We start from the raw sequence: 26393 nt of genomic DNA on the forward strand, positions 1-26393 counted from the left end.
GAGAGAGAGAGAGAGAGAGAGAGAGAGAGAGAGAGAGAGAGAGAGAGAGAGAGAGAGAGAGAATTTGAGCTTCGAACAGTTATCAGGGAAGGAGGAGGAACAGAAATTACCCATTAATCACATGTGGTATATTAATTAGTGTTGATAGACAAAAACTTGACATCTTACGATAACGCAGATTCAAAGTGTGCACCTCAATATCATACTGTGCAGCATCATCCTCCCTTCGCTCCTGGTGTTACTGAGTGCACCAGGGACCAGAGACTATCGGGTGCATGTTAACCATGCACGCAGCGGCTCATCCTCTCCTCCACCGCCCCTCTCACACTGTATGGCCTGGTGGAAAGATGATTTTTTTTTTTTTGTGTGTGTGTGCGTGAGAGAGAGAGAGAGAGAGAGAGAGAGAGAGAGAGAGAGAGAGAGAGAGAGAGAGAGAGAGAGAGAGAGAGAGAGAGAGAGAGCTTATCGGTGTGGGAATGAAAAAAAAAAGAAAAGAAAAAAATAAAGAGAAATTTCTCGTATATGAAACTTTGCATATGAAGTAATGTTTATGTTTTCTTCTACTACCCCTAATAACTCAAACTATTCCCTAAATAGCTGCAACAAAAGTACCCATAAATGGACACTCCCTCACATCACTAGCTACACTTCCCTCTCTACTCTCTGGCAGCGCTCGACTCCAAGAACATGCTGGTGAAGAAGCAAGTGTTTGAGCTTCTGTCCGCCCTGTGTGTGTACTCGGAATGTGGTCACGGCCTGGCCCTCGACGCCCTCAACAACTACAAGGTAAGGGTCGCCTCCTTCCCCGCACTCTTATTGAAATACTGCTGGCAAAGGTTCATCGCAATTACGAATGTCCAGAAACATTGTAGATCTTTAAACAGGGAAAGAGTTTTGCGTTTGTATCGTAGTCTCTCTCTCTCTCTCTCTCTCTCTCTCTCTCTCTCTCTCTCTCTCTCTCTCTCTCTCTCTCTCTCTCTCTCTCTCTCTCTCTCTCCTGCATGTCAATTAAAGGCCACTCTATTCCTCCTCCTCCTCCTCCTCCTCCTCCTCCTCCTCCTCCTCCTCCTCCTCCTCCTCCTCCTCCTCCTCCTCTCATCTCTTATGACAGAACTCCATAATTATTCCTATATAGTCTCCTTTACTACTAGCACTACCACTTTTACTACTATTACTGCTGCTACTACTACTACTACTACTACTACTACTACTACTACTACTACTACTACTACTACTACTACTACTACTACTACTACTGCTGCTGCTGCGTCCCACAGGTGTACAAAAAGCAGCGGTACAGGTTCCAACTGGTGGTGGAGGAGCTAAAGGAGACGGAGGTGGTGGAATACCAGACAACTCTCCTTGCCTTCATCAACTGCGTGGTGCTGGGGGCCGGCAGCCTCCCTACGCGGACCGCTCTTAGGAATGAGTTTATTGGTGAGTTTCATCACTAAACCTTTCTCTGCTGCACAGTTTTTTTTGTTTTTTCCTTGAATCATAAAATTTTTGTACTTAACTCTCTTACGTATTTATGTAGGTTAAAAAAGAAGATAAGATTAACCTGTTATTCTCTCTCTCTTTTGTCTTCTCTGTCTACACGCAAGCAATTTTTATACTGCTTTGGAGGTTAATGAAGGACAGTGATTTTCCAATTTACGAAACTATTTAAGATATTAGTACAAAATATATGCGTCTAAAAAGTTGAAGATAATTATTGGAAAAATATGTTCAGTGATTTCTTTAAGTTTCTTTCAGTTTTGTTCGTATTCAGCTTTCCGATATTGGTGTTCTCTTTCGCGTTCATCCGGTTGAATGACATAATGCTGCCGTTTCTCTCTCTCTCTCTCTCTCTCTCTCTCTCTCTCTCTCTCTCTCTCTCTCTCTCTCTCTCTCTCTCTCTCTCTCTTCCTTAGTTGTGTTTATCAGTAGTGTTACGATCTCAGATTCCTGCTCTAGGCGGCCATAATTCTGTCTTGTCTTCTCCCACACCTTCATCTCATGTTTCTCTTTTTCGTCTCTTATTACTACTACTACTACTACTACTACTACTACTACTACTACTACTACTACTACTACTACTACTACTACAACTACTACTACTACTACTACTACTACTACTACTACTACTACTACTGCTACTACTATTACTGCTTATATTACTCGTACAATCGGCATCACTGTTCCCGCTGCAGGGTTGGATCTGCTGGGCCTTCTGGACTCCCTGCGGGCAAAGAACAACGAGGTTCTAGCGGTGCAGGTTGCCGCATTTGAAGACAGCTACGAGGACGACCTGGAGCAGCTGTTCGGGCCGGACGCCGCCCACCATCTCAACCATTACGACGCCTTCAACTCGCTCTTCGTCAAGGTGAGTTGGATATCGCACACTTCATTCTACCTTATCGTAGTAACACCTGCTTGTTATGATGTGTGAAATAGTTTAGCGACGAATATAGACTATTTTAATAGCATGTTGTATTTTGATGTGGAACCTTTTTGATCAGTTTCTAGGGAGTAATGGATCTTCTAAGGTAAATCATACTGCGAATATATTACGAGATTACATGAATCATAATATTATAAGCGGTGACACTTCGGACACATTTTTTTCTGTCTCGCGATGAACGTATCCTTGGGTAGAGGCTGCGTGAATCGACTCTGACTTCTTTCCAACTTCACGTTATGCTCATTTATCTACCGATGTCATGAATATTTAGAACAAACAATTTTGGAAAGTAAATGTTTCAGTCATTGTGACAACCATGGAACGTGAGGCTTTACTAAAATGGCATAAATCGCCATTTATAGATATAATTTATTTTACTTATAAAAGGATCAGAGCAGCGTTATATTTATGTTGTTGTTTCGTGGCATTCAACATCTCAGCACTAAGGGCAGCATAACAAAGACCATCGTTTCACTGAACATTAATTATTGACATCTAATACTGGCTGACTTTCGCTGACTATAAGTAGGAAATAGCCTTGTCAGTTTGCTAAGATATATTAATTGCTAAATCAATGTCATCACTCTACTACTCTGCAACTTTGTATGGCAACATACATCGATAACTGAATAACACTTTGACTGGTTTTGCTTCACTTCAAGGAAAAGAAAATTAGCAAAGCACACATATAAAAATTAATGAATAAGTAAATGAATGAATAAAATTAATAAACCTGTCATTTCATATAGTAACTATGTAATGTGTTGTTCAAAATACAAAGAAAAAAAATCCCACTTGATCACACACGAAATGCAACCTCTCCTTCCCTCTGTGGTAAAAATGAAAGTGCAATGAGGAAAGCTTGTCACAAAACGAGCTGCGCGGCTCATGCCACACGTGATGACGCCAGGGACGATCGCTCACTTCGGGGGCTGTGTATCAGTCTGCAGGGTGGGAAGGTCAGTGTTCCGCCCGAACTGCGAACATTCCTGTTGTGAGCTTTTTGTGGCCCCCGCCCCTCAACCCTCGCCTTGCTCTGCCGCTGGTCACATTGGTAACGACTGCCGGTGTTTTGAAATCACACACACACACACACACACACACACACACACACACACACACACACACACACACACACACACACACACACACACACACACACACACACACACACACACACACACACCTCTGCAGTGATTTATTCTCGTTTCATACTTCACAAATTTGCAATGTCCAGGGCTTGCCACTTTATTTTTTAAACAACTTCCCGCTCAAAAAAAAAAAAAAGTTAATGGCAACTTTGGGGCAGTGGTCCTTGTTGTCAGGGTAGGGAAGGAAAGGGAAAGTAAACCTAACCCTGCCCCACTCTGCCTTCCATCCGGACATACCACATGTCCTTCGGAAACCCACGCGTTTTCCACCTGCCTACCCGACCCTCCTTAATTAAGCAATTACTATTTCTCTGAAACTTTATACTTAATCTTCTGAATATTTTTCTTTTCTAGCTTCATTTTACGGCGCCGCTAGGTAACGTATGCGCTTGTAGAAACGAAAAATCCATTGAAGGTGAAATGTGTACTTTACTATAACGAAAGCTGCTTCATTCAAAAATATTTATAGGCCTTCATCTTAACCTTTGCCCAAGAGAACATTTAAAGCTGCTGCGAGAACATTTAAAGCTGCTGCGAAGGAAGGACTCGACTTTCATCGAGTCCTTCCTTCCCGACTCAAGCTCCATGCCCCACGTTGATTCATGTGTATTGTACGTAACTCGTGATGTGTAAGCACAAAATTTAATGAACTCTAAGTGGCGTGGCTGTGTAGTAATGTATAATACTCGCTGGGCCAAGAAGGGCGTATTTTCACTACACAACGAGACGAGATGTATTTTAGTGACTCCGGTCTAGAAATATAAGTGAAACAGCTCCAAACTTACAGTATATCCTTTATCATGAATGTATTTTTTCGTGTTGTGGAGTTAGAATGAATGATAAAGGGAAGCCATTACATACCAGTTCATCCAGTCAGCCATCTCAGTCATGACCGACACTAGCTCATCCAGCTTCCGTTCAACCAAAAAACCACATCATCTGAAAGCAAAAGGAGTTTGCGTCATTTGTGTAATTACTTCAAGCAAGGCCACATAAAAGCAGCTCCGGCACGTGTCTCCTCATCCTATTCCCGCCACACCGTTCTTCCCGCCTCGCTACACATTTATCCCCTTAAAAAGAAGAAAATATATAATAAATGAATGAACAAATATATAATAGAAATGGATTAAGAAATATGAGTAAATAGATTAAATAAGATAATATAAAATATATAGATAAGTGTCGTAAAAAGCTAATATAGAATAATAAATCACGGAAAAAAAATGCAAATACGATAAATTTCCCTTGCATGTGTGATAGTCTACAATACGTGACTGGCGTTAGGTGCATAAAAAAAAAGACGAAAAAAAAAATAATTGCTCCTCCTCCTTTTCCTCCTCCCCTCTGTTCCTCTTCCTCCCTTCTGTTCTTTTCCTCCTCCTCTTCCTCCTCCTTTTCCTCCTCCCCTCTGTTCCTCTTCCCCCCTTCTGTTCTTTTTCCTCCTCCTCCTCCTCCTCCTCCTCCTCCTCCTCCTCCTCCTCCTCCTCCTCCTCCTCCTCCTCCTCCAGGTACGGGACACGCCTCACGCCCTCCAGCTGCTGGGGCTGCTGATAAACCTGACCCAGCTGAACCCTGACGACCAGGAGAGGTGAGCTATGCGCCGGTGTGTCCAGTGGAGAGAGAGAGAGAGAGAGAGAGAGAGAGAGAGAGAGAGAGAGAGAGAGAGAGAGAGAGAGAGTCATTTAGAGGAGAGGTGTTGAGGAGATCAAATGCTTTCCATTACACCATGTTCGAGAGAGTAGTGTGACTGAAACCCTTCCATACACAAGCGGAAAAAGCCCCTGTGCAGAGTTAGTAGCTGGGGAGGTGAGAAAACTGACAGAGGTGATGTAGGACGCCAAACTTCATATAAGCTGTTTTAGTGAGAGATGAGATGTGGAGTTTCCAGTTTAGATTATTAGTAAAGGAGGATGTTCACTGTAGGAGACAGTTGACTGTCATTGAAGAAGAGAGGATAGTTAACTGGAAAGTTGTGTCAAGTTGATAGATGGAGGAATTGAGTTTTTGAGGCACAGAAAAACACTAAATTTGCTCTTCCCCAATCTAAAATTTTAGAAAGTCAGGCGTTTTGTGGCTTTCCTGCGTGAATTCTTTAATTCATGAAGGGTTGGACAAAGTGCGGGATGGTATCATCAGCGTACGAGCGGACAGGACAATGAATTTGATTTAGAACGTCATTGATGGATACTAAAATAAGAATGGGAGATTGGACAGAGCCCTGAGGAACAACACTGTTAAAAGACTTAGAAGAACAGTGACCGTCTACCACAACAGCAATAGAACGATCAGAAAGGAAACTTAAGATGAAGTTACAGAGATAGAAGCCGAGAGTAGTTTGGAATTTAAAGTTTTGTGCCAGACTCTATGAAATGATTTTGATATGTCTAAGGCAACAGTGAAAGTTTCATCAAGATTTGGCGGAGAAGGCGAGAATATCACCAGTAGAGTGGCCTCGATGGAACCCATGCTTGCGATTAGATAGAAGGTTGTGAAGTGATAGATGTTTAAGAATCTTCCTGTTGAGGACAAATTAAAAACAACTTTAGAGATGCCGGAAATTAAAGCAATAGGACGGTAGTTTGAGAGATCAGAACGGTCACTCTTTTCAGGAAGAGGTTGAATGTAGGCAAACTTTCAGCAAGAAGGAAAGGTAGATGTTGACAGGCAGGGTTGAAAGAGTTTGACTAGGCAAGGTGCAAGCACGGAGGCACAGTTTCGGAGAACAATAGGAGGGACCCCATCAGGTCCATAAGCCTTCCGAGGGTTAAGGCCATCGAGAGCATGGAAAACATTACTGCGAAGGATCTTAACGGATAGCATGAAGTAGTCGGAGGCTGGAGGAGAGGGAGGAACAAGCCCTGAACCATCCATTGTAGAGTTTTTAACAAAGGTTTGAGCAAAGAGTTCACTTTAGAGACCGATGAGATGGCAGTGGTACCATCAAGCTGAAACGAAAGGGGGAAAGATGAAGAATAAAAATTGTTTGAGATACGAGTATTTTTCGCTAGGTGCCAGAAGTCACAAGGGGAGTTAGATTCAGAAAGATTTTGACATTTTCTATTGATGAAATTTTTGGGTAGTCAGAGAACAACAATCTTATCATGATTTCGGGCAGAAATATAAAGTGCATGAGATTCAGGTGATGGAAAGCTCAAGTAACTTTTGTGGGCCACCTCTCTATCATGTCCAGTACGAGAACAGGCTGCGCTAAACCAAAGTTTGGAAGGTTTAGGAAGAGAAAGACTGAGGAATGTACGCCTCCATGCCAGACACTATCATCTGTTATGCGCTCAACATACAGAGACGGAGCTCTGGCTCAGAAGTAGTAACCATTATATGTAAAATCACAATAATACCTCCTTAGTTCCTCCGTGTTAGTAGAAGCGAAACGCCAGAGGCAATTCCATTTTGAAAGATCCTGAATATATATATATATATATATATATATATATATATATATATATATATATATATATATATATATATATATATATATATATATATATATATATATATATATATATATATAATAGAGGGAGGAAGACCTACGGTCGTCTGCTGGTCACCCAGTCAGTCGTTCTCTACGAAAAGTGCTCATACCTCAAGGTGACCGATCCTTGGGTAGGACTGAGACCACTCACACAGTACACAACGGGACAGCGAGGTCACAAACCCTCGGCTTACATCCCACACCTACTTGCTGCTGGGTTAACAGGGGCTACACAGGCTCGCTCATTTGCCTCGCCGCAGCCAGGACTTGAACTCAGGCCTTCTCAGTTATTAGCCGAGCGTGCTGACCAATACACTATGCGGTGTGAATACGATATGTGTGTGTGTGTGTGTGTGTGTGTGTGTGTGTGTGTGTGTGTGTGTGTGTGTGTGTGTGTGTGTGTGTGTGTGTGTGTGTCTGTGTGTGTGTGTGTGTGTGTGTGTGTGTGTGGCTGGGTGGGTGTATAGGGGTGTGAGTAAAAAAAAAGGTGGATGCAAACTCTGAAATCGATTTATAATTGATATGAGGGAAGGAAGTAGGTTAGGTGTAGAGCAGGACAGGTGAGGGGGCGGGAGGCGGGAGCCCGGAGCTGTTCAGGTGTGATGAGTAAGACAAGTAACCAACTGCGGTGCGCGTTGGGGACAGATTTTTATTTATTCAATTTTTACTGTAATTTCCATGCCCCTTATTTGGAACCCACGTTGCTACACTGTGAAATACCGCGGTTTTGTATTCACACGTGCAGAAATTTATAGTTTTATTTAATGTTTACGTTGGCATGTTCCTTGGCAAGTCGAAACCAATTATCTTACGGTTAATATGAACATCTGTGGCAGCAACGGCATGGCTGGTAGTGGCGAGTGTGGCGGCGATTGGGCGCTAGTCAACATTCCATCCCTCTATCGGTTACTGCACCGTATTGCCATCTTCCGTACTTCTCTTAGCAGTGTCTAACAACAGAGACGTCAGCCTCGGTGCCCAATCGTATGCAGTCCGTCCTATGTTAGTGCATCTAGACATGAATTGCGTAATCCTTCCAGAAGGCTTTGGCTATAGCCAAGCGCTTCGTCTATGTTGTGTGAAGCTACGAGTCTAGAATGATGAAGAAACAGGCGCATGTGGAGGGATGTGAGGAAACGAAAATAGGTGTTGGTGCTGCAACCGATAGTGTGTAATGCATGTCAGTCTGCAGTCTCTGGTCATAACATGGCGGGGATGGAAGACCCTTCGTAGTGCTCAGGTGGTCTGCTGTGACTCACCACTGGCCCCGTCATCACCTGACAAACAATAATGAAATATTTGAAGGCTTCGTCTCACTTCGGATTGCGGTTGAGTGGAGTATAACGTAACGATGCCCGGCACGGGTCGTCACCTGCCTCATGACGTCACAGTCGCATGTGCCTCGCAGCTGGTCGCAGAAAATTCGGTATGAAGCTGGCTGGCTCTTCTGATTCAGTGCTCGTCAGTAAACAGCGGACCAGGTTTCTATGGCTTTACTACCTTCCACTACACTGAATTGTTGGATGTCGGCTGCTGCCAAGTGTGTGTGTGTGTGTGTGTGTGTGTGTGTGTGTGTGTGTGTGTGTGTGTGTGTGTGTGTGTGTGTGTGTGTGTGTGTGTGTGTGTGCGTGCGTGCGCGCGCGTGCGTTATTTATGCATTTATTTATTCATACTTCTTATGTTAAAAATACACTTTTTTCAGTGCCGCAACTAGCAGACAATTGTGTAAGGCCTTACATATTATTATTTTGTGTTACTGTATTCATTTAGGTTTTGAAGAGCGACGGATGACTGTCCATGCTTGAACACGCGACTCGCCTTGTTTGTCATGAGCGTTGCGCCACACCTTCATGTAGGAGACAGATTATGGTTTCTGCTGCATTGACATAGTATGTCTTTAATTCATAAGGACTTGGCGAATCTCCTGCTGCATGCTTACAACAGCTTTGGTGACTCAGGGTTATAGTCTTAGTGAGTTCTGGATGCTGCCTCTGAAGGCTATGTAAATGGTCTAGTGGCCATGTAATCGTGACACTACTGTAATAATTGTCTAATAGCGACGCTGTGTGGGCGCTGCTGGACCGCATCGGGCTGCGAGCTGCAGAGGGAGGTCATGCATCCAGCTGGACACGATCGGTGGCCGGCGAGGAGGAGAGGCGCAGTGTGGCGACCCAGACCACCGCCCGCCGCATGATGCGCCCCCCGACGCCTGTCGACCTTCGTCAGCTTAATGTGGAGGTGCCGGAAGGGTTTGCTGAGAGACCCTTCCCCTCCTCCAGTCTTCCTTCAAGTCCCGAGCCGCCCTCATCACCTGCCAGTCAGGGACTCAACCTCCGCGGGGCCCCGGTGGAGGAGAGCGCCAGCACTGTTAAGGACATACACGTGCTCAACTCCATCCCTCCTCCTCCTCCCCCGCCCGCGCCCCCCTCGTCTGGTGAGGTTTACCGGCAAGACTCTAAATTATCACCCTCACCCTCGCCCCAACTACCGCCCCAGCCTAGTGCTCCTCCAGCCCCTTCTCCTCCACCCCCACCGCCTCCACCTCCTCCACAGTCTGGAGGTCCTCCTCCTCCTCCTCCTCCTCCTCCTCCTCCTCCTCCTCCTCCTCCTCCTCCCCCACCACTGCCTGGAGGTCCACCACCGCCACCTCCACCTCCACCATTACCTGGAGGTCAACCACCACCACCACCACCACCACCTCCCCCATTACCAGGAGGTCCACCACCACCACCACCACCACCCCCACTACCTGGAGCTCCTTCGCCGCCTCCCCCTCCTCCAATACCTGGAGCTCCTCTTCCTCCACCTCCACCTCCTATACCTGGAGGTCCTCCCCCCGTAGGTGGGGGTTCCGCCCCACCCGCCCTGTCCCGCGCTGCCACACTGAGCCAAAGGCTGCCGCGCCCCACCATCAAGATGAAGCATCTCAACTGGAGCAAAGTGAACCGCCACACCATCAGTAATTCTGTGTGGCAAGAAGTGCAGCAAGACTTGAGCGTCTCGCCGATCGCTAACATAAACTACCAACAAGTGGAGCAACTGTTCTGCCAGAAAAGCCGCGCCCCGCCCACTCCGCGTCCCTCACGTGCACAGTCGGCGAGTGAAGTGTCTCTCCTGGATCCCAAAAAATCTCTTAACGTCAATATCTTCCTAAAACAATTTAAAATATCGCATGCGGAGGTGGCGGATCTCATCAGGCAGTGTCGAAGTGCGGAGATCGGCGCAGAGCGACTCAGAGGATTTTTAAGGATCCTGCCGGAAGACAGTGAGGTGTGTGTGTGTGTGTGTGTGTGTGTGTGTGTGTGTGTGTGTGTGTGTGTGTGTGTGTGTGTGTGTGTGTGTTTACCTAGTTGTACTGTACAGGGTCCGAGCTAGTGTTCATTTATCCAGTCTCCATATCTGCAGTTATCCAATTTCTCTTTAAATTTGCTCTCACTATCAACTGTAGCCACCTCCTCACTCAAACTATTCCAGAGATCAATGCTTCGGCACGGGAAACTATATTTCTTGGTGTCACTGAGACATTTACTCTTCTTAATCTTTTTTGTTTGTCCTCTTGTACATCTTGTTTCCTCATTCGCATGCATCTCCAAAACTTGTCTGTCTACCTTTTCCATACGGTTTATTATTCAGCACCTTATTATCAAGTCTCCTCATTTCTTCTCTCTTCCAGTGTTATTAATCTCATTTCTTCCAGTCGCTCTTCATAAGTCTTTTCCTTCAATTCTGGCACCATCTTCGTTGTTTTTCTCTGTATTCTTTCCAGTTTCTTTATATTCTTCTTCGTATGTGCAGCGTACTCCAACTTGGGACGTATCATGGTTGTAATTTTTAATTTTCCATCATATCCATGCCCATGTAGGTAAAAGCCACTCTAATGTTACTTAACATCTTGTATGTAGAGCCAAACATCCCACTTATATGTTTCTCTGGTGACAGTGTGTCCTGCATAATCAACCCCAAATCCTTTTCTTTATTACATTTCATTAGTGTATCCTCACTCATTTTATAATTCCATGTAGGTCTCCTCTTACTTTTTCCCATCTCCATCACATGACTTATCTTAGGATTAAATTCAAGTTTTTATTTTAGTGTGTGTGTGTGTGTGTGTGTGTGTGTGTGTGTGTGTGTGTGTGTGTGTGTGTGTGTGTGTGTGTGTGTGTGTGTGTGTGTGTGTAGTTCTAGTATGGGAAGAATCTAGGCTCCTGTTGGCTCTATTTTTTTTTTTAACCTTGGCCTGAAATCACTGGTATTCATCGTACTATCAGCTCTGCTTCTAACTCATTCCAGTATCAGTGCTTTTGTTCTGGAGGCTTGATTTATCACATCACTTGAGCACCTGGTACCTGACACTCCTGCTCTCCAATATTACCATTTCATCGCATCACCACATCCTTCCTGTTCGCTCGTTACGACCATATCATAAGTACTTCGATATCATAAATATTCATCTCTCTCTCTCTCTCTCTCTCTCTCTCTCTCTCTCTCTCTCTCTCTCTCTCTCTCTCTCTCTCTCTCTCTCTCTCTCTCTCTCTCTCTCTCTCTCTCTCTCTCTCTCTCCACAGATTTCAGCTTTTTCAGTCTTCTGCCTTAGAATAAGCACAACTTTTAGTGGTCACTCTTATCTACTCTCATTTTATTGAATTATTTTTAATGTGGTAACCATAAAACTACCATCGGTTTAGTCCAGGTGGCGTCATGAACACTGACACTAACTTTCGCATCGTGTCTCCATTCACACAATTACAAGTCACTGTCATGTTCAGTAATACGTATGCTCCTCTTGTGGTTCTATCAATGTGCTTCTTTTCTGGTAATTGATCTTATGTCGTGGTTCTTGCACCTTTTATCTGTCTTTTGCTAATTTTGTGTTTGTCTCCGCCTTTCCAGTACTTCGTCACCCTCGCAATCGAATAGTGCCTCTTATTAGAAACAGCTTCTTATAGGAAAACAGTGTCTTCCTTTGTACAGTACCTCTTTCGCGCTCACTTTCCACTTGTAAGACATGATATTTAGCAATTAACTCATATTTTCCGAGGTTCACTCCATTCATACATTTTATCCTGTTATATGTGCTTTTGTTGCAATCAACGGCAATTATTTATAAAACAGCCTTTAAATGGTTTCTATTATTGTGTTCATGGAGCATCTCGGTTCGTCAGGCATCTAATTTACACGTAACAGGAGTGCATTCGAGGGCAGGACAAAAAGTTGAGGCAAGCATCTTGTCACTTTCTTCCATGATCAAAAATCTCTAAATGCATCATCTTCCCACAAGCTAGCTTTCTGTGTGTGTGTGTGTGTGTGTGTGTGTGTGTGTGTGTGTGTGTGTGTGTGTGTGTGTGTGTGTGTGTGTGTGTGTGTGTGTGTGTGTGTGTGCGCGCGCGCGCGCGCGTGCGTGTGTGGGCGCATCATAATTTTTCTCTTAAGGTGTGTCTACTCAAGGGGTTCCACTTGTTGCTCTGCAGGTGGGCATGATCAAAGAGTACCAAGGGGACAAAGCCAAGCTGGGCGACGCTGAAAAGTTTTACGTAGAGCTGCTGCGGGTGGAAGGCTACCAGGTGCGCCTCGAAGGCATGATACAGGTACGCCACTGACGCCCGTGGGTTGAATATATAAATGAATAAGTAAAAAATAAGTAAAGAAATGGATGGATAAAGAAATTAATACATAAATAATATATATATATATATATATATATATATATATATATATATATATATATATATATATATATATATATATATATATATATATATATATATATATATATATATATATATATATATATATATATATATATATATATATATATATATATATATATATATATATATATATATATATATATATATATATATATATATATATATATATATATATATATATATATATATATATATATATATATATATATATATATATATATATATATTGGATGTTTACCTTCGCCTGTTGACGCTGCTTCTGAAAAATTGTGCGGCCTACAATCCTGCGTCTGAAAGTGTTCATCTTTGTAAGGAGGTCGACGGCACCAGCGCTAGTGCGACGGGAGCTTAACGAACATTCTTGGATTGACCAATTCGCCTTCAATCTCTACTTTTCACTCTCCATTATAAATGTACTTATTTCCCTCCCACGTATTTCCGGTGTTCTCTACTCACATATTCGCCCTCCCTCACTACTTTTCCATCTCAGTATCTCCCACTCTTACTTCTCACGTGTTTCCTTCGTCCTACCCCTTCCTCTCGCTTCTTCACTCCTGCAGCTCCTTCTGTCCTTGCACCTTTCTTTTCTCATTCATCCCTTGTCTATACATTTCACTTCCTCACAACCGTTACTCGCTCCTATTCCCCAGATGGAAGAGCTGTATCCCGCTGCAGAGAAACTGAAGCCACAGATCACCTCGCTTCTCACCACCGCTGACAAAATCCTTACTAGCGACAGCCTGAAGGAGTTCTTTGCGTACATCCTTACCCTGGGAAACTTTATAAACATGGTAAGTAGGTCGTTATCCTCATCACTGTAAAAGAAAGAAAGAAAATGTTATGATTGTTGGTGGGAAAGCAAGCTATGTATATAGTCAGGTATTACGTTTCTCAAGTTGCTACGTGACGAAAATGACCTGCTCCGATCAAGCAAAGACGAGTCTGTAATGATCGTAGATTATTGAGACCATGAAGTTGTTTATACAATAAGTACATTATTATTATCATGAACCTGGCGAGGCTCGTCACCTTTGTAGTGGTGGTGGAATATTATCAGTGTGTATTAGTTTCTAGCACTGGGTGGGGAAGAAATGATGAAAGGGAATATACACACACACACACACACACATGCGGGCTCTTCATGGCAACCAGTAGATCCTGTCATTTTGTCTTACAGGCCAACATTTAGGAACGCTTATCTGTAGCTTATTGCAAGAAAAATGCAAGACCTGTCAGTGGTATGAATTTACATTATTGAGGTACTTTACGTGCATGTTAACTTGGCGTGTGTGATCTGAAGATTGCTCAATCCTTTTGTTATCTATTCATACATTTATTTCCACAAATCTTACCATTCGTTCAATATTTTACAGTAATAATTATAAATTCATCGTAAGAGTTTTTTTTTTTTTTTTTAGAGTTTGAGGTGTTTAATGTTTACAAAATAGTCCTGTAAGAAGGCCGATAAGTTATACAGTTTACACGCAATGAAGCTATGGTTGTGCCATAACTCGGGCACGCAGCCAAAATCACGCGCACTAAAGCTACCACACACCACCACTTCGCAGGGGAGTTACGCTGGGGACGCCATCGGATTCCGGCTACCTACCATCTCCAAGTTGTGGGAAACTCGCGCCAACACTCCCGGCATGACCCTGCTGCATTACATTGTGGAGACTGTGGACGAGAAGGAACTTGAGATCCTCGCTTTCCTTGATAACCTTGGTGACCTCTCTTCCCCTGCCAGGTGGGTGGGATGGAAGTGATGGACACACACAGACACACACACACACACACACACACAGACCTGAATACCGGATCAAGTTATGGATAAGTTAATAATTATCATTGTCTCTGATGTCTCGTTTTCTTCAGCGGAAACTCGCCACAAGGGATGACGTTGGCAGCAGTGAAACCCAAGCCGCAGCTGTGCATATACTTTTCTGTCGTGCCACGTAACACCTCGCCTCCTCTTCCTTTGCATACTCATTTACACCAACTATTTTTTTTCCAAGACACACATAAACTGCATATCGTGTGTATGTGAGTGTGTGTGTGTGTGTGTGTGTGTGTGTGTGTGTATATATATATATATATATATATATATATATATATATATATATATATATATATATATATATATATATATATATATATATATATATATATATATATATAAAGTGTATATATGGGCAGGAGATTCTCTCTAAGGCATACTTCATTGAAGGTGATAGCCAATTCGGCGTTAATGATTTCCTTTAAGGTATTTTCTCTACACCTTAAAAGTGTTCTAACCTCTTTTAAAGTGTAGAGAAAATACTTTAAAGAAAATCATTAACGCCTAATTGGCTATCACCTTCAATATATATATATATATATATATATATATATATATATATATATATATATATATATATATATATATATATATATATATATATATATATATATATATATATATGTATATATATATATATATATATATTAGTGCGATTTCAAAAAATATGAACTAGAAAAATTGATAGTATGTGTGAGTGTGATGGTATAACAGTCTCTGCCCCCCAACAGGTTAAGCGTGGAGGGGTTGAGCGAGGAGGTTGGGACACTGAACTCTGACCTGACAGAGTTGACCAAAAAGTTACACGATGCTCCCAAAGACATCCAGGAACGCTTTTCAGGTGAGTGTGTGTGTGTGTGTGTGTGTGTGTGTGTGTGTGTGTGTGTGTGTGTGTGTGTGTTGTGTTGTGTTGTGTTGTGTTGTGTTGTGTTGTGTTGTGTGTGTGTGTATGTGTGTGTGTGTGTGTGTGTGTGTGTATGTGTGTATGTGTGTGTGTGTGTGTGTGTGTGTGTTGTGTTGTGTTGTGTTGTGTTGTGTTGTGTGTGTGTGTGATGAAAACTTGAAGAACAATTTACGCTTTACATGAGAAAAATAATTGCTCGATAATATTTTGTCTTTGATCTGTGAAAAAAATATTTTGTTATTTTTACTGGCGATACTGTCCACCACTGAAGCTGAGTAATGTTTGCTTGATGTTCAGCTTTTCTTTACGCATCATCATCTGAATATTTCTCCCATACAGAGTTCACCAAGAAGGCAGCAGGTGTGACGCATGATCTGCAAGTTAGCCTCCAGGAGCTGGAGCGCTCCAAGATCAAGCTGGCTCAGTACTTCTGTGAGGACGAGTCAAAGTTCCGCCTGGAAGACTGTGTGTCTATATTTCACACTTTGTCGTGTAAGGTGCAGACTGCCAGAAAGGTGAGTGTAGCTTTGGTTCTTTTACTGTATTCGTTCTTGCTCCTACACAGACAAAAAGACTATATTTCTACATAATTCCAAAATTCATAGATATCTGGATGAGTCTGATGCTGCAAACCTGCTACAAGACACTGAACCAGTAAGGGAAAAACAACACAACCCCAATACTGGCTGCCATGGCTGCCAGCCTCTGCCTCATTAGTTACCTTCTAACTTGTGTTTCCACCGTTTTCCTCAAACTGTACTTTCACCCGCAGGACAACGAATCACGAAGGAAGAGGGAGGAGCGAAAGAAGCGGATGGAAGAGGAGCATCGACGGCAGGCGGCAGAGAGGGAGGCAACCAGCGGCAAGAAGAGAGGAAAAGGACCGCCACTGTCAAACCCTCAAGAAGACAGTGGTGGGTGTGTGATTGACCGTCTCTTGGCTGATATACGCAAAGGGGACTTCAAGCTTAGAAAAAAATCACATGCTCCGACTATGAGTGCGTCAAACTAAGGCTTACCAGGGCAAGTTTCCACTTCCAATTCCGGATTAGGTGAAAAGAAAGACCTACCTAACAGAAGACAGGTTGACTTTCATTGCTTGGGGTGAGCTTTTTTCTCGTTGGACAATGCAAAATGAAGTGTGCTGTATTCACTGGGATGTTATTCTCACTGACTCGAAAATGAGGGAAAATGCTTCAAAGGTAAAGATTCATTTGTTTTCCTATGTATGCTACACCAGATCTATAAAAGGAAAAGGACAAAAAGCTTTCTGTGCTTTGTATTTTACCCTCCTATATAAGTTGATTTAACAGATTATTCATGAGATATATAGTTTATTTTTCTGAGTATAACTTGTGCCCTTCAGTAAAGAGTCAAGCTGCTGTATGGTGGACACTGTTAGCCATCCATGTTTTAACTGAGCGCTTCTGCAAGCAAGAATTTGTAAAATGGTGAAATAGGTATGTATATTCAGTAACTTTTAAGGAATATAGAATAAGTAAATAATGAGTTATTTAATAAAAAACAATAATAAAATACAGTATGAGTACTTTGATTGTTGAGAAAGAATCCTTTGCACTAGCTACTGAATGTTAGTTGATAATGTATGATAGCGTAATAGCTTCGTTAATTACATCATGACGAGAATGTGAGGTCACACCATAACTGAACGTTTGAAAGGCATTGTGGATTTGTTAGTGGAAGTCACTTCCTGGTCTGAGACCCTTCCCGTCATTGTGTTACATCCTGTTTTCTTCAGGTTTAAAATACTGGTGCAACGTTCTTTTCTCATATTGAATACATTTGTACACATGCTGCTGCTGTCTCATTTTTTTTTTCTTTTTTACCTTCTGATCGTGCTAAAGCTGCAACAAAAGAAGAAAATTTCGCATGAAATACGAAATTTTAAAAACAGAATAGCAATAAGAAAAATGTAAACAAATCCAGTTCTATACCCGAAAAGGTGGGCGCCTCTACAGAGGTGCGGCCATCAAGTTCTCCACTATCTGCTGATTTAACAAGCTTGCAAACAGTGGAAGAGACCTACATTTCTTTTTATTTTATGAGAGAGAGAGAGAGAGAGAGAGAGAGAGAGAGAGAGAGAGAGAGAGAGAGAGAGAGAGAGAGAGAGAGAGAGAGAGAGAGAGAGAGAGAGTTTAGTTACATTGAAATGATTGTTTGGTAAGATTTATTGTTTGCATTCCTCACGAAATAGAACTGAAGGGATGATATCACCGGCGCCCGCAGATGTCAACAGTGAGATCCAACACACGCTGGTGCTTTGATCTCGTCCTCGCTTTTCTAATGGTGGGCAAAATTTCTCGTATAGCAATTTCACTCGGCGATCTGTTACTTTTGGTTGAGTTAGAGGAGGATGATGGATTGTTGTTTAAAACTGCGTGAAAAGACTGCAAAATTTATTCATTATGCCTTTCAACACTGATGAACAATATACTAGTCTTTATCATATTTATTTTGCGAGTATGCCTATATTTCTACTGGGTGATGGTCTTGTGACACATTATAATTTACAAATCACTACTTTCTGAAAACATTTCAATGTATTCTTACAGTTAAGCAGGAAATAATCAATGGCAAAAGAGAAGAGTGACCCTCACTTGTATGGTAGAGACTAACTAACTTTCACTCTAAGTGAAGCGAAAAACTGAACCAGAATTGGAGACTGCTGCTGTGCGTTTTGCCGCCGTTTTTGCTGAGCGTGTGGAGAGTAAAATTTCTGTGGATTTCTCTCGAGTTATAAAAAATTGGAGATCTGTGTCTTAGAAAGGCGAACAATGCAAGTTCCTTTCATGCACTGGTTCTAGACTTTTGGGCATTGCGACTATGTTCGCTCCCTGTGTGTACAGTGCCTTTTTCCTCAAGCAAGGAAGTTCTCAACGGCTCCATATGCACCTCTAAAAACTGATGCATGATTAACACATAAAAATCCCAGTCAGTGTTTTACAAACGAAAAAAAAAAAAACCTTGTAATGTTTGTAAAATGAAAACATGTGTAGCTTATATATATATATATATATATATATATATATATATATATATATATATATATATATATATATATATATATATATATATATATATATATATATATATATATTTAAAACTAGCAGATGTTTCTGACAGAACAATATGCTCTTTTTTTTTATACAAGTACTGTATATGTATTACTTCTATATATATATATATATATATATATATATATATATATATATATATATATATATATATATATATATATATTCCTCTAATAAATCACATGCTGCTCATGAAATTAAACAAATAATTCTAGTCTGCGGCAAAATTTTCCGTAATCACGATGACATGAAATATTTCAAGAAAACATAAATAAGGTATCCATTACAACACAAAACATTCATAACTCAACGAATCTCACAAACGTCACTTGCGTCACAAGATTTCTAACTAGACTAAAATGTTACGGATGTGTCATATAAACGGAACATTTAATTTCTTATAACTTATAACTTAATTTTAGATGATTATTCACAATTACATGTAATAGTCAACATAGTCGACATCCTAGACGTCACGGATGTGTGATGTCACTGTGGTTGATTAATGTTTACTAGGATGGGGTTTGAACAGAATGGAATTCGAGAATGTCAAATAGTGGTGTGAGTCTGGTGAAAGCTAATCATAGAGAGTAAAAATATGAATCAGTTGTTGTTTGCTGATAACACCACGTTGATAGTTCAGAGGCATCCCAGCATACAGAGGGCACTGGTTGAGAAGTTTGAAGTGTGTAAAAAAATAGGAAAAATAGAGAAAATGAGAGTAATGTAGTGTGTGTGAGGAAGATAGATGGTAGGAGGATGAACGTAATGTTGCATGCAGCTGCCTGAGGAGGTGAACTGCAAGGATGGCGCGAGAGGGGCGAGCGGCATATTTCCCAAGTCTGGAAAAGCTGGTCTAAGCTAGGTTTAAGCTAATTATGTATGTAGTTTCCTCATGACAACTTTGTGTGGGAATCACAATAAAGTTATTTCCGAAAATATCCTGTGGCTAGTTTCAGAGCTACAACCAGCAGTAATCACAGGCGAGCGCATATACTCACATAGACTTCTGAAAAATGAGGGCAGTGGGGTGGGCGGAAGAGAGGTAGGGAGGACCAGAGCTTTATAGATAATATCCTTGGAGAGGGCCGCCCTCCCACTGTTTGTTCTGAGTTATAAATGAATTAATAAATGAAATAATAATAACAATGAAATAATAATAATAATAATAATAATAATAATAATAATAATAATAATAATAATATTAATAATAATAATAATAATAATAATAATAATAATAATAAATAAATAAATAAATAAATAAATAAATAAAATGAAGGGGAAGATTTCTCATTTAAAACTAGCAGATGTTTCTGACAGAACAATATGCTCTTTTTTTTTTTATACAAGTACTGTATAAAAAAACTGTACTGTATTACTACTAGTCACGATAGAAACTGGTCGTACCTCGAAAATTACTTTTTTGTCCGCTGGCAACATCTAGCAACCATACCATGCGTCATTCGGTGCTGCTCTTCTATTTAAGTTACCTATGCCGAGATCTACACCAAGCACCACTGAACCACCGATGCAGACACAGACAGAAAACCTCCTATATAAAAATAGCAATGTGGTCTGCCCACAGTCTTCTCTCTATACAGTCTTTCCATTTCTAACTATACACCTTCCTCTGTCCAAACTCTTCTTCATTCACCTTCTTTCTCTAATTAAAGTAAAGTAAAGTACTACACCAAGCCCGCTCCGCGCTCTTTAGCCACCGGGGCCTCTAGTGCTGGCCAGATTAGCCTAGAGACACCTCGGCAGCGTACATGCCCTACCTCAGGGCTAGCTAATTAGGGTTTCCTCCATCCGGCTAGGATCCCCCTCGGGAAATAGGCACTAGGGCGATAGGAAACAACAATAGGTTGTTTATAGCCCACTCGTGGTTGCAGCACCTTGAAGGCTGTAGCGCCAAAAAAGGCTGTAGTGCCGCTCACGATAATAACACTTTCTACCACAGCTTCTCTCCTACAGGGCTGCAGCATCATAGGGCTCTGCCCTATGACAAGATGGCCGCCCCACGCCTCCTTGACCGGACAATAAGGTACCGGATAAAAACTGCTAACATCCTTGGCGACCTCAGCAATGCCTTTTTTACCAGGACCCAGGTTCCCCACACAAAATGCTTTAAATCTGGCCCTTACATCATCATTGGTCTAGCCAGTGAGGCTGACCGCGAAAAACATCCCACCCACCAAGCAAACGAAAACCTAAAACTCCTAGGCTTCGAGCTCGTAGAGTCTCCGGAGCAAATATCCGCCAGGACCATCCTTGCCCGCCGAGTGGACGATTATTTATTGAAAAAAACTAACGACGATCTCCGAACGGAAATCGAAGCTAGAAACGAAATTCAAATTGATGAAATACACACAATCCCGAAGGCTCACATGATTAAAAAACGTCTCCGGTCGAAACAACAGACCGACCTCATCAAAAATAAAGGCATCAAAGTCTTTTCACAAATAGTACCTTCTTATAAGAGTAATATTGAAGAATACAGACCGGTCACACAATGTTTTAAATGCTATAAATTCAGCCACTGCACTAACCAGTGCAAAGAAACTGAACAGGTCTGCTCTAAGTGTGCAGCTAAGGGCCACGACTACAAGAACTGCCAAACACCCACCCTAAAATGTATAAACTGTGAAGGGGAACACACAGCGGTCTCTTTTAGATGTCCCATAAAACGTGAGAGTCAGCAACAGCAAAACTCTCCAAAACCTACCCCAATGACAACTACCTATGTCCAAGCCACCACACCCAATACTCTCACACAAACTACCCCTAACACCAACACAAACACAGAGAAACTTCTGCTTGCAGAAATTATCATAAAGTATTCAATCCAGACCTCTTTTGGCGACTTGAAAAAACAGTCAGAAACCATGAATTCCCTGCTTGAATACAACGGTTGCCCCACAATTAAACTTCCACCAAACTTCAAACAAACCAACCAACAACAATTTAAACAACATTTCCAACAAAACGAAGAGACACACACTCCAACACCCCCACTCCAGGAACCCGAACTTACCACACCCAACGAAACCAGTTCCCCCTCACCTAGGGACCTGGGCACCGAAGAGGACTCAGCTTCTGGAGAATCGCAGCCCCAGAAGCCCCCTCCAACACAATCCACTCCTACCACTACCAACACAACCAATAACACCACAAAAAAGACTGACACAAAACGTCAGCTCACAACCGCACCCCAACCCTCCCTCCCATCTACATGAACCGCATCAAGGGGTAGGAAAAACACCTAACACACTCAACAATGATCACAGTAGTACAACTAAACTGTCACGGTTTCTGGAATAACAGACACCTTATTTCAAAAGCAATTAGATCTATCGATCCAGACATCGTCCTCCTCAACCACACAGGCACACCTCTTAAACCCATCAAACTTTACGGATACAACACACGTTACACGACAGATACGCGCTATGACGGCGTAGCTGTCATGGTAAAATGTACCATCAAACACATACACATAACCAACTGGCCTTCAGCCCACTTCCTGGCCACCAAGATCGAAACACAACACGGGCAATTTCTAATCACCACAACGTACAGCAGACCGGATACTGGGCCTCCACTCACCAGCCTCAACAATCTCTTCAACCACACAAACATACCAGTCTACATACTGGCAGACCTCAATGCCAGTCACACAGCATTTCGACACACCAAAAACAGCCAACATGGACACGAACTCCTGCAACTTACACAACTAAAACGCCTCCGTTTCCTTGGACCTGACTTTCCTACCTGCTATAGTCACAATGGGAATGGCAGGCCGGACCTCATCCTCTCCAATCGGCAATCCCTATCTTTCCACCACCACATCTCCCATGGACCCCTCTGTGGTTCAGACCACATTCCCCTAATCCTAAAAATATCCTCCAACCCCATACCCATCCCATCCCCACCTGTCCCCGACTACCGCTCCGCTGATTGGGAGGGATTCAAGGAAACACTTACAGATATACACCGACCAACACAGTTCGAAGGCCAACCCTATACAGAAACAGACAGCGCCCTAGAGACATTACACAATGACATCCTGGCATCAGCCAACAGACACATCAAAGAAGCAACACAAAATTCACATAGACTTCAAACCCTCCATAAGAACACCACGACTACTAGTGTGCTACAGAACACGCTTTTTACAAAACATGCACAACCACACACCCATCTACAGAGACCTCTGCATCCTTCGCACACACATACTAAATAGCCTACAGGATGACCACAGCGCTCACTGGAGGAATCTAGTCTCCCGTATGGACGGAGCTCGCTGCAGAAATCCTACTCAGTTCTGGCACATGGTGCACAAGCTGAAGGGATGCCAGCAGGAAAGATTCGAGTACCTCCTAGTGAAAGGTGATCGAGTCAACAACCCAGACCAAGTCACCAACACTTTCCAGACACACTGGCACAACACCTTCCAACCTAACCCCTTCCCTCCCCATGAACCCAGTATTGCCCACATGCACCATATCACCGATCTTGTGCGCCGAAACCTAGCAAACACGCTACCACATAACATTATACACTTAACACGCCTAGACTCCCAACACCCTCTCATCACACCCATTGAGGAGGAGGATGTCGCCAGGTTGCTCAGGCACACTCGGTGGCGAGCCCCTGGCCGATGGTGCGGAGCCTTCCTCCAGAAATCATATTCAGCCTGACAAAAATTTTCAATGCTTGCCTTGCCTCCGGATACTTCCCAAAGGCTTTCAAAATTTCAAACATCACCCTTATTGCCAAGCCCGGTAAAAACTCTCACTTACCAGAAAACTATTGTCCCATAAGCCTCCTTGAAATTCTTGGAAAAACTTTTGAGCGTCTAATCAATTTAAGATTGAGAGCGTTCCTCGAAGGTAAAGGATTGCTGGCACCACAGCAGTTCGGTTTCCGGAGGAACGCCTCAACGGAGGACGCCCTTAACAGCATAGTAGCCTACCTAAATTTCAACAAGCCATATTACAAGACAGCCCTCGTGACAAAAGATGTCAAAAGGCATTTGACACAATTTGGCACACCGGTTTAAAATACAAAATTTGTATTAACTTCAACCTCCCTTTTCTAACGCAACGCATCTTGTGTAGTTTTCTGGAGAGACAGACAAGAATCCGCCACCAGGGCAACTTTTCGACTTTTTTTCCCCCCTCAAGCTGGAGTCCCACAAGGCTCCGTACTCTGCCCCACCCTTTTCAACATGTATTTTTTTTTTTATGTAGGAAGGACACTGGCCAAGGGCAACAAAAATCTAATAAAAAAAATGCCCACTGAAATGCCAGTCCCATAAAAGGGCCAAAGCAGTAGTCAAAAATTGGTGGATAAGTGTCTTGAAACCTCCCTCTTGAAGGAATTCAAGTCATAGGAAGGTGGAAATACAGAAGCAGGCAGGGAGTTCCAGAGTTTACCAGAGAAAGGGATGAATGATTGACAATACTGGTTAACTCTTGCGTTAGAGAGGTGGACAGAATAGGGGTGAGAGAAAGAAGAAAATCTTGTGCAGCGAGGCCGCGGAAGGATGGGAGGCATGCAGTTAGCAAGATCAGAAGAGCAGTTAGCATGAATATAGCGGTAGAAGACAGCTAGATATGCAACATTGCGGCGGTGAGAGAGAGGTTGAAGACAGTCAGTTAGAGGAGAGGAGTTGATGAGACAAAAAGCTTTTGATTCCACCCTGTCTAGAAGAGCAGTATGAGTGGAACCCCCCCAGACATGTGAAGCATACTCCATACATGGACAGATAAGGCCCTTGTACAGAGTTAGCAGCTGGGGGGTGAGAAAAACTGGCGGAGACGTCTCGGAACACCTAACTTCATAGAAGCTGTTTTAGCTAGAGATGAGATGTGAAGTTTCCAGTTCAGATTATAAGCAAAGGACAGACCGAGGATGTTCAATGTAGAAGAGAGGGACAGTTGAGTGTCATTGAAGAAGAGGGGATAGTTGTCTGGAAGGTTGTGTCGAGTTGATAGATGGAGGAATTGAGTTTTTGAGGCTTTGAACAATACCAAGTTTGCTCTGCCCCATTCAGAAATTTTAGAAAGATCAGAAGTCAGGCGTTCTGTGGCTTCCCTGCGTGATATGTTTACCTCCTGAAGGGTTGGACGTCTATGAAAAGACGTGGAAAAGTGCAGGGTGGTATCATCAGCGTAGGAGTGGATAAGACAAGAAGTTTGGTTTAGAAGATCATTAATGAATAATAAGAAGAGAGTGGGTGACAGGACAGAACCCTGAGGAACACCACTGTTAATAGATTTAGGAGAAGAACAGTGACCGTCTACCACAGCAGCAATAGAGCGGTCAGAAAGGAAAGTTGAGATGAAGTTACAGAGAGAAGGATAGAAACCGTAGGAGGGTAGTTTGGAAATCAAAGCTTTGTGCCAGACTCTACCGTAGGAGGGTAGTTTGGAAATCAAAGCTTTGTGCCAGACTCTATCAAAAGCTTTTGATATGTCCAAGGCAACAGCAAAAGTTTCACCAAAATCTCTAAAAGAGGATGACCAAGACTCAGTAAGGAAAGCCAGAAGATCACCAGTAGAGCGGCCTTGACGGAGCCCATACTGGCGATCAGATAGAAGGTTGTGAAGTGATAGATGTTTAAGAATCTTCCTGTTGAGGATAGATTCAAAAACTTTAGATAGGCAGGAAATTAAAGCAATAGGACGGTAGTTTGAGGGATTAGAACGGTCACCCTTTTTAGGAACAGGTTGAATGTAGACAAACTTCCAGCAAGAAGGAAAGGTAGATGTTAACAGACAGAGCTGAAAGAGTTTGACTAGGCAAGGTGCAAGCACGGAGGCACAGTTTCGGAGAACAATAAGAGGGACCCCATCAGGTCCATAAGACTTCCGAGGGTTTAGGCCAGCGAGGGCATGGAAAACATCATTGCGAAGAATTTTAATACGAGGCATGAAGTAGTCAGAGGGTGGAGGAGAGGGAGGAACAAGCCCAGAATTGTCCAAGGTAGAGTTTTTAGCAAAGGTTTGAGCAAAGAGTTCAGCTTTAGAAATAGATGTGATAGCAGTGGTGCCATCTGGTTCAAGTAGAGGAGGGAAAGAAGAAGAAGCAAAGTTACTGGAGATATTTTTGGCTAGATGCCAGAAGTCACGAGGGGAGTTAGATCTTGAAAGGTTTTGACATTTTCTGTTAATGAAGGAGTTTTTGGCTAGTTGGAGAACAGACTTGGCATGGTTCCGGGCAGAAATATAAAGTGCATGAGATTCTGGTGATGGAAGGCTTAAGTACCTTTTGTGGGCCACCTCTCTATCATGTATAGCACGAGAACAAGCTGTGTTAAACCAAGGTTTAGAAGGTTTAGGACGAGAAAAAGAGTGAGAAATGTATGCCTGCCTCCATGCCAGACACTATCACCTCTGTTATGCGCTCAGCACACAAAGACACGGAAGCAGTAGTCATTCCAAGGAAAATCAGCAAAATACCTCCTCAGGTCCCCCCAACTAGCAGAGGCAAAACGCCAGAGGCACCTTCGCTTAGGGGGATCCTGAGGAGGGATTGGAGTGATAGGACAAGATAAAAATGAGATTGTGATCGGAGGAGCCCAACGGAGAAGAAAGGGTGACAGCATAAGCAGAAGGATTAGAGGTCAGGAAAAGGTCAAGAATGTTGGGCGTATCTCCAAGACAGTCAGGAATACGAGTAGGGTGTTGCACCAATTGCTCTAGGTCATGGAGGGTAGCAAAGTTGTAGGCTAGTTCACCAGGATGGTCAGTGAAGG

At 42.7% G+C, this 26393-nt stretch overlaps 1 protein-coding gene across 2 annotated transcripts in view; it reads left to right on the forward strand.

Moving 5' to 3' along the window:
- LOC135106771 (inverted formin-2-like) overlaps positions 1–17074 on the forward strand; it is a 24302-nt gene extending 7228 nt beyond the window's left edge. For both annotated transcript variants that reach the window (XM_064016063.1, XM_064016062.1), the window contains exons 6-16: positions 671–786; positions 1278–1437; positions 2193–2365; positions 5103–5182; positions 9142–10354; positions 12553–12669; positions 13443–13583; positions 14361–14539; positions 15361–15470; positions 15873–16048; positions 16306–17074. In XM_064016063.1, the coding sequence (XP_063872133.1) occupies positions 671–786; positions 1278–1437; positions 2193–2365; positions 5103–5182; positions 9142–10354; positions 12553–12669; positions 13443–13583; positions 14361–14539; positions 15361–15470; positions 15873–16048; positions 16306–16545 (2705 nt within the window). In that variant the 3' untranslated portion in view covers positions 16546–17074. The remainder of the gene's footprint in view (positions 1–670; positions 787–1277; positions 1438–2192; positions 2366–5102; positions 5183–9141; positions 10355–12552; positions 12670–13442; positions 13584–14360; positions 14540–15360; positions 15471–15872; positions 16049–16305) is intronic.
- Positions 17075–26393: the final 9319 nt, after the last annotated feature.

The sequence above is a fragment of the Scylla paramamosain genome, chromosome 14 (assembly GCF_035594125.1).
Source record: "Scylla paramamosain isolate STU-SP2022 chromosome 14, ASM3559412v1, whole genome shotgun sequence".
In the NCBI taxonomy this organism is placed as follows: domain Eukaryota; kingdom Metazoa; phylum Arthropoda; class Malacostraca; order Decapoda; family Portunidae; genus Scylla; species Scylla paramamosain.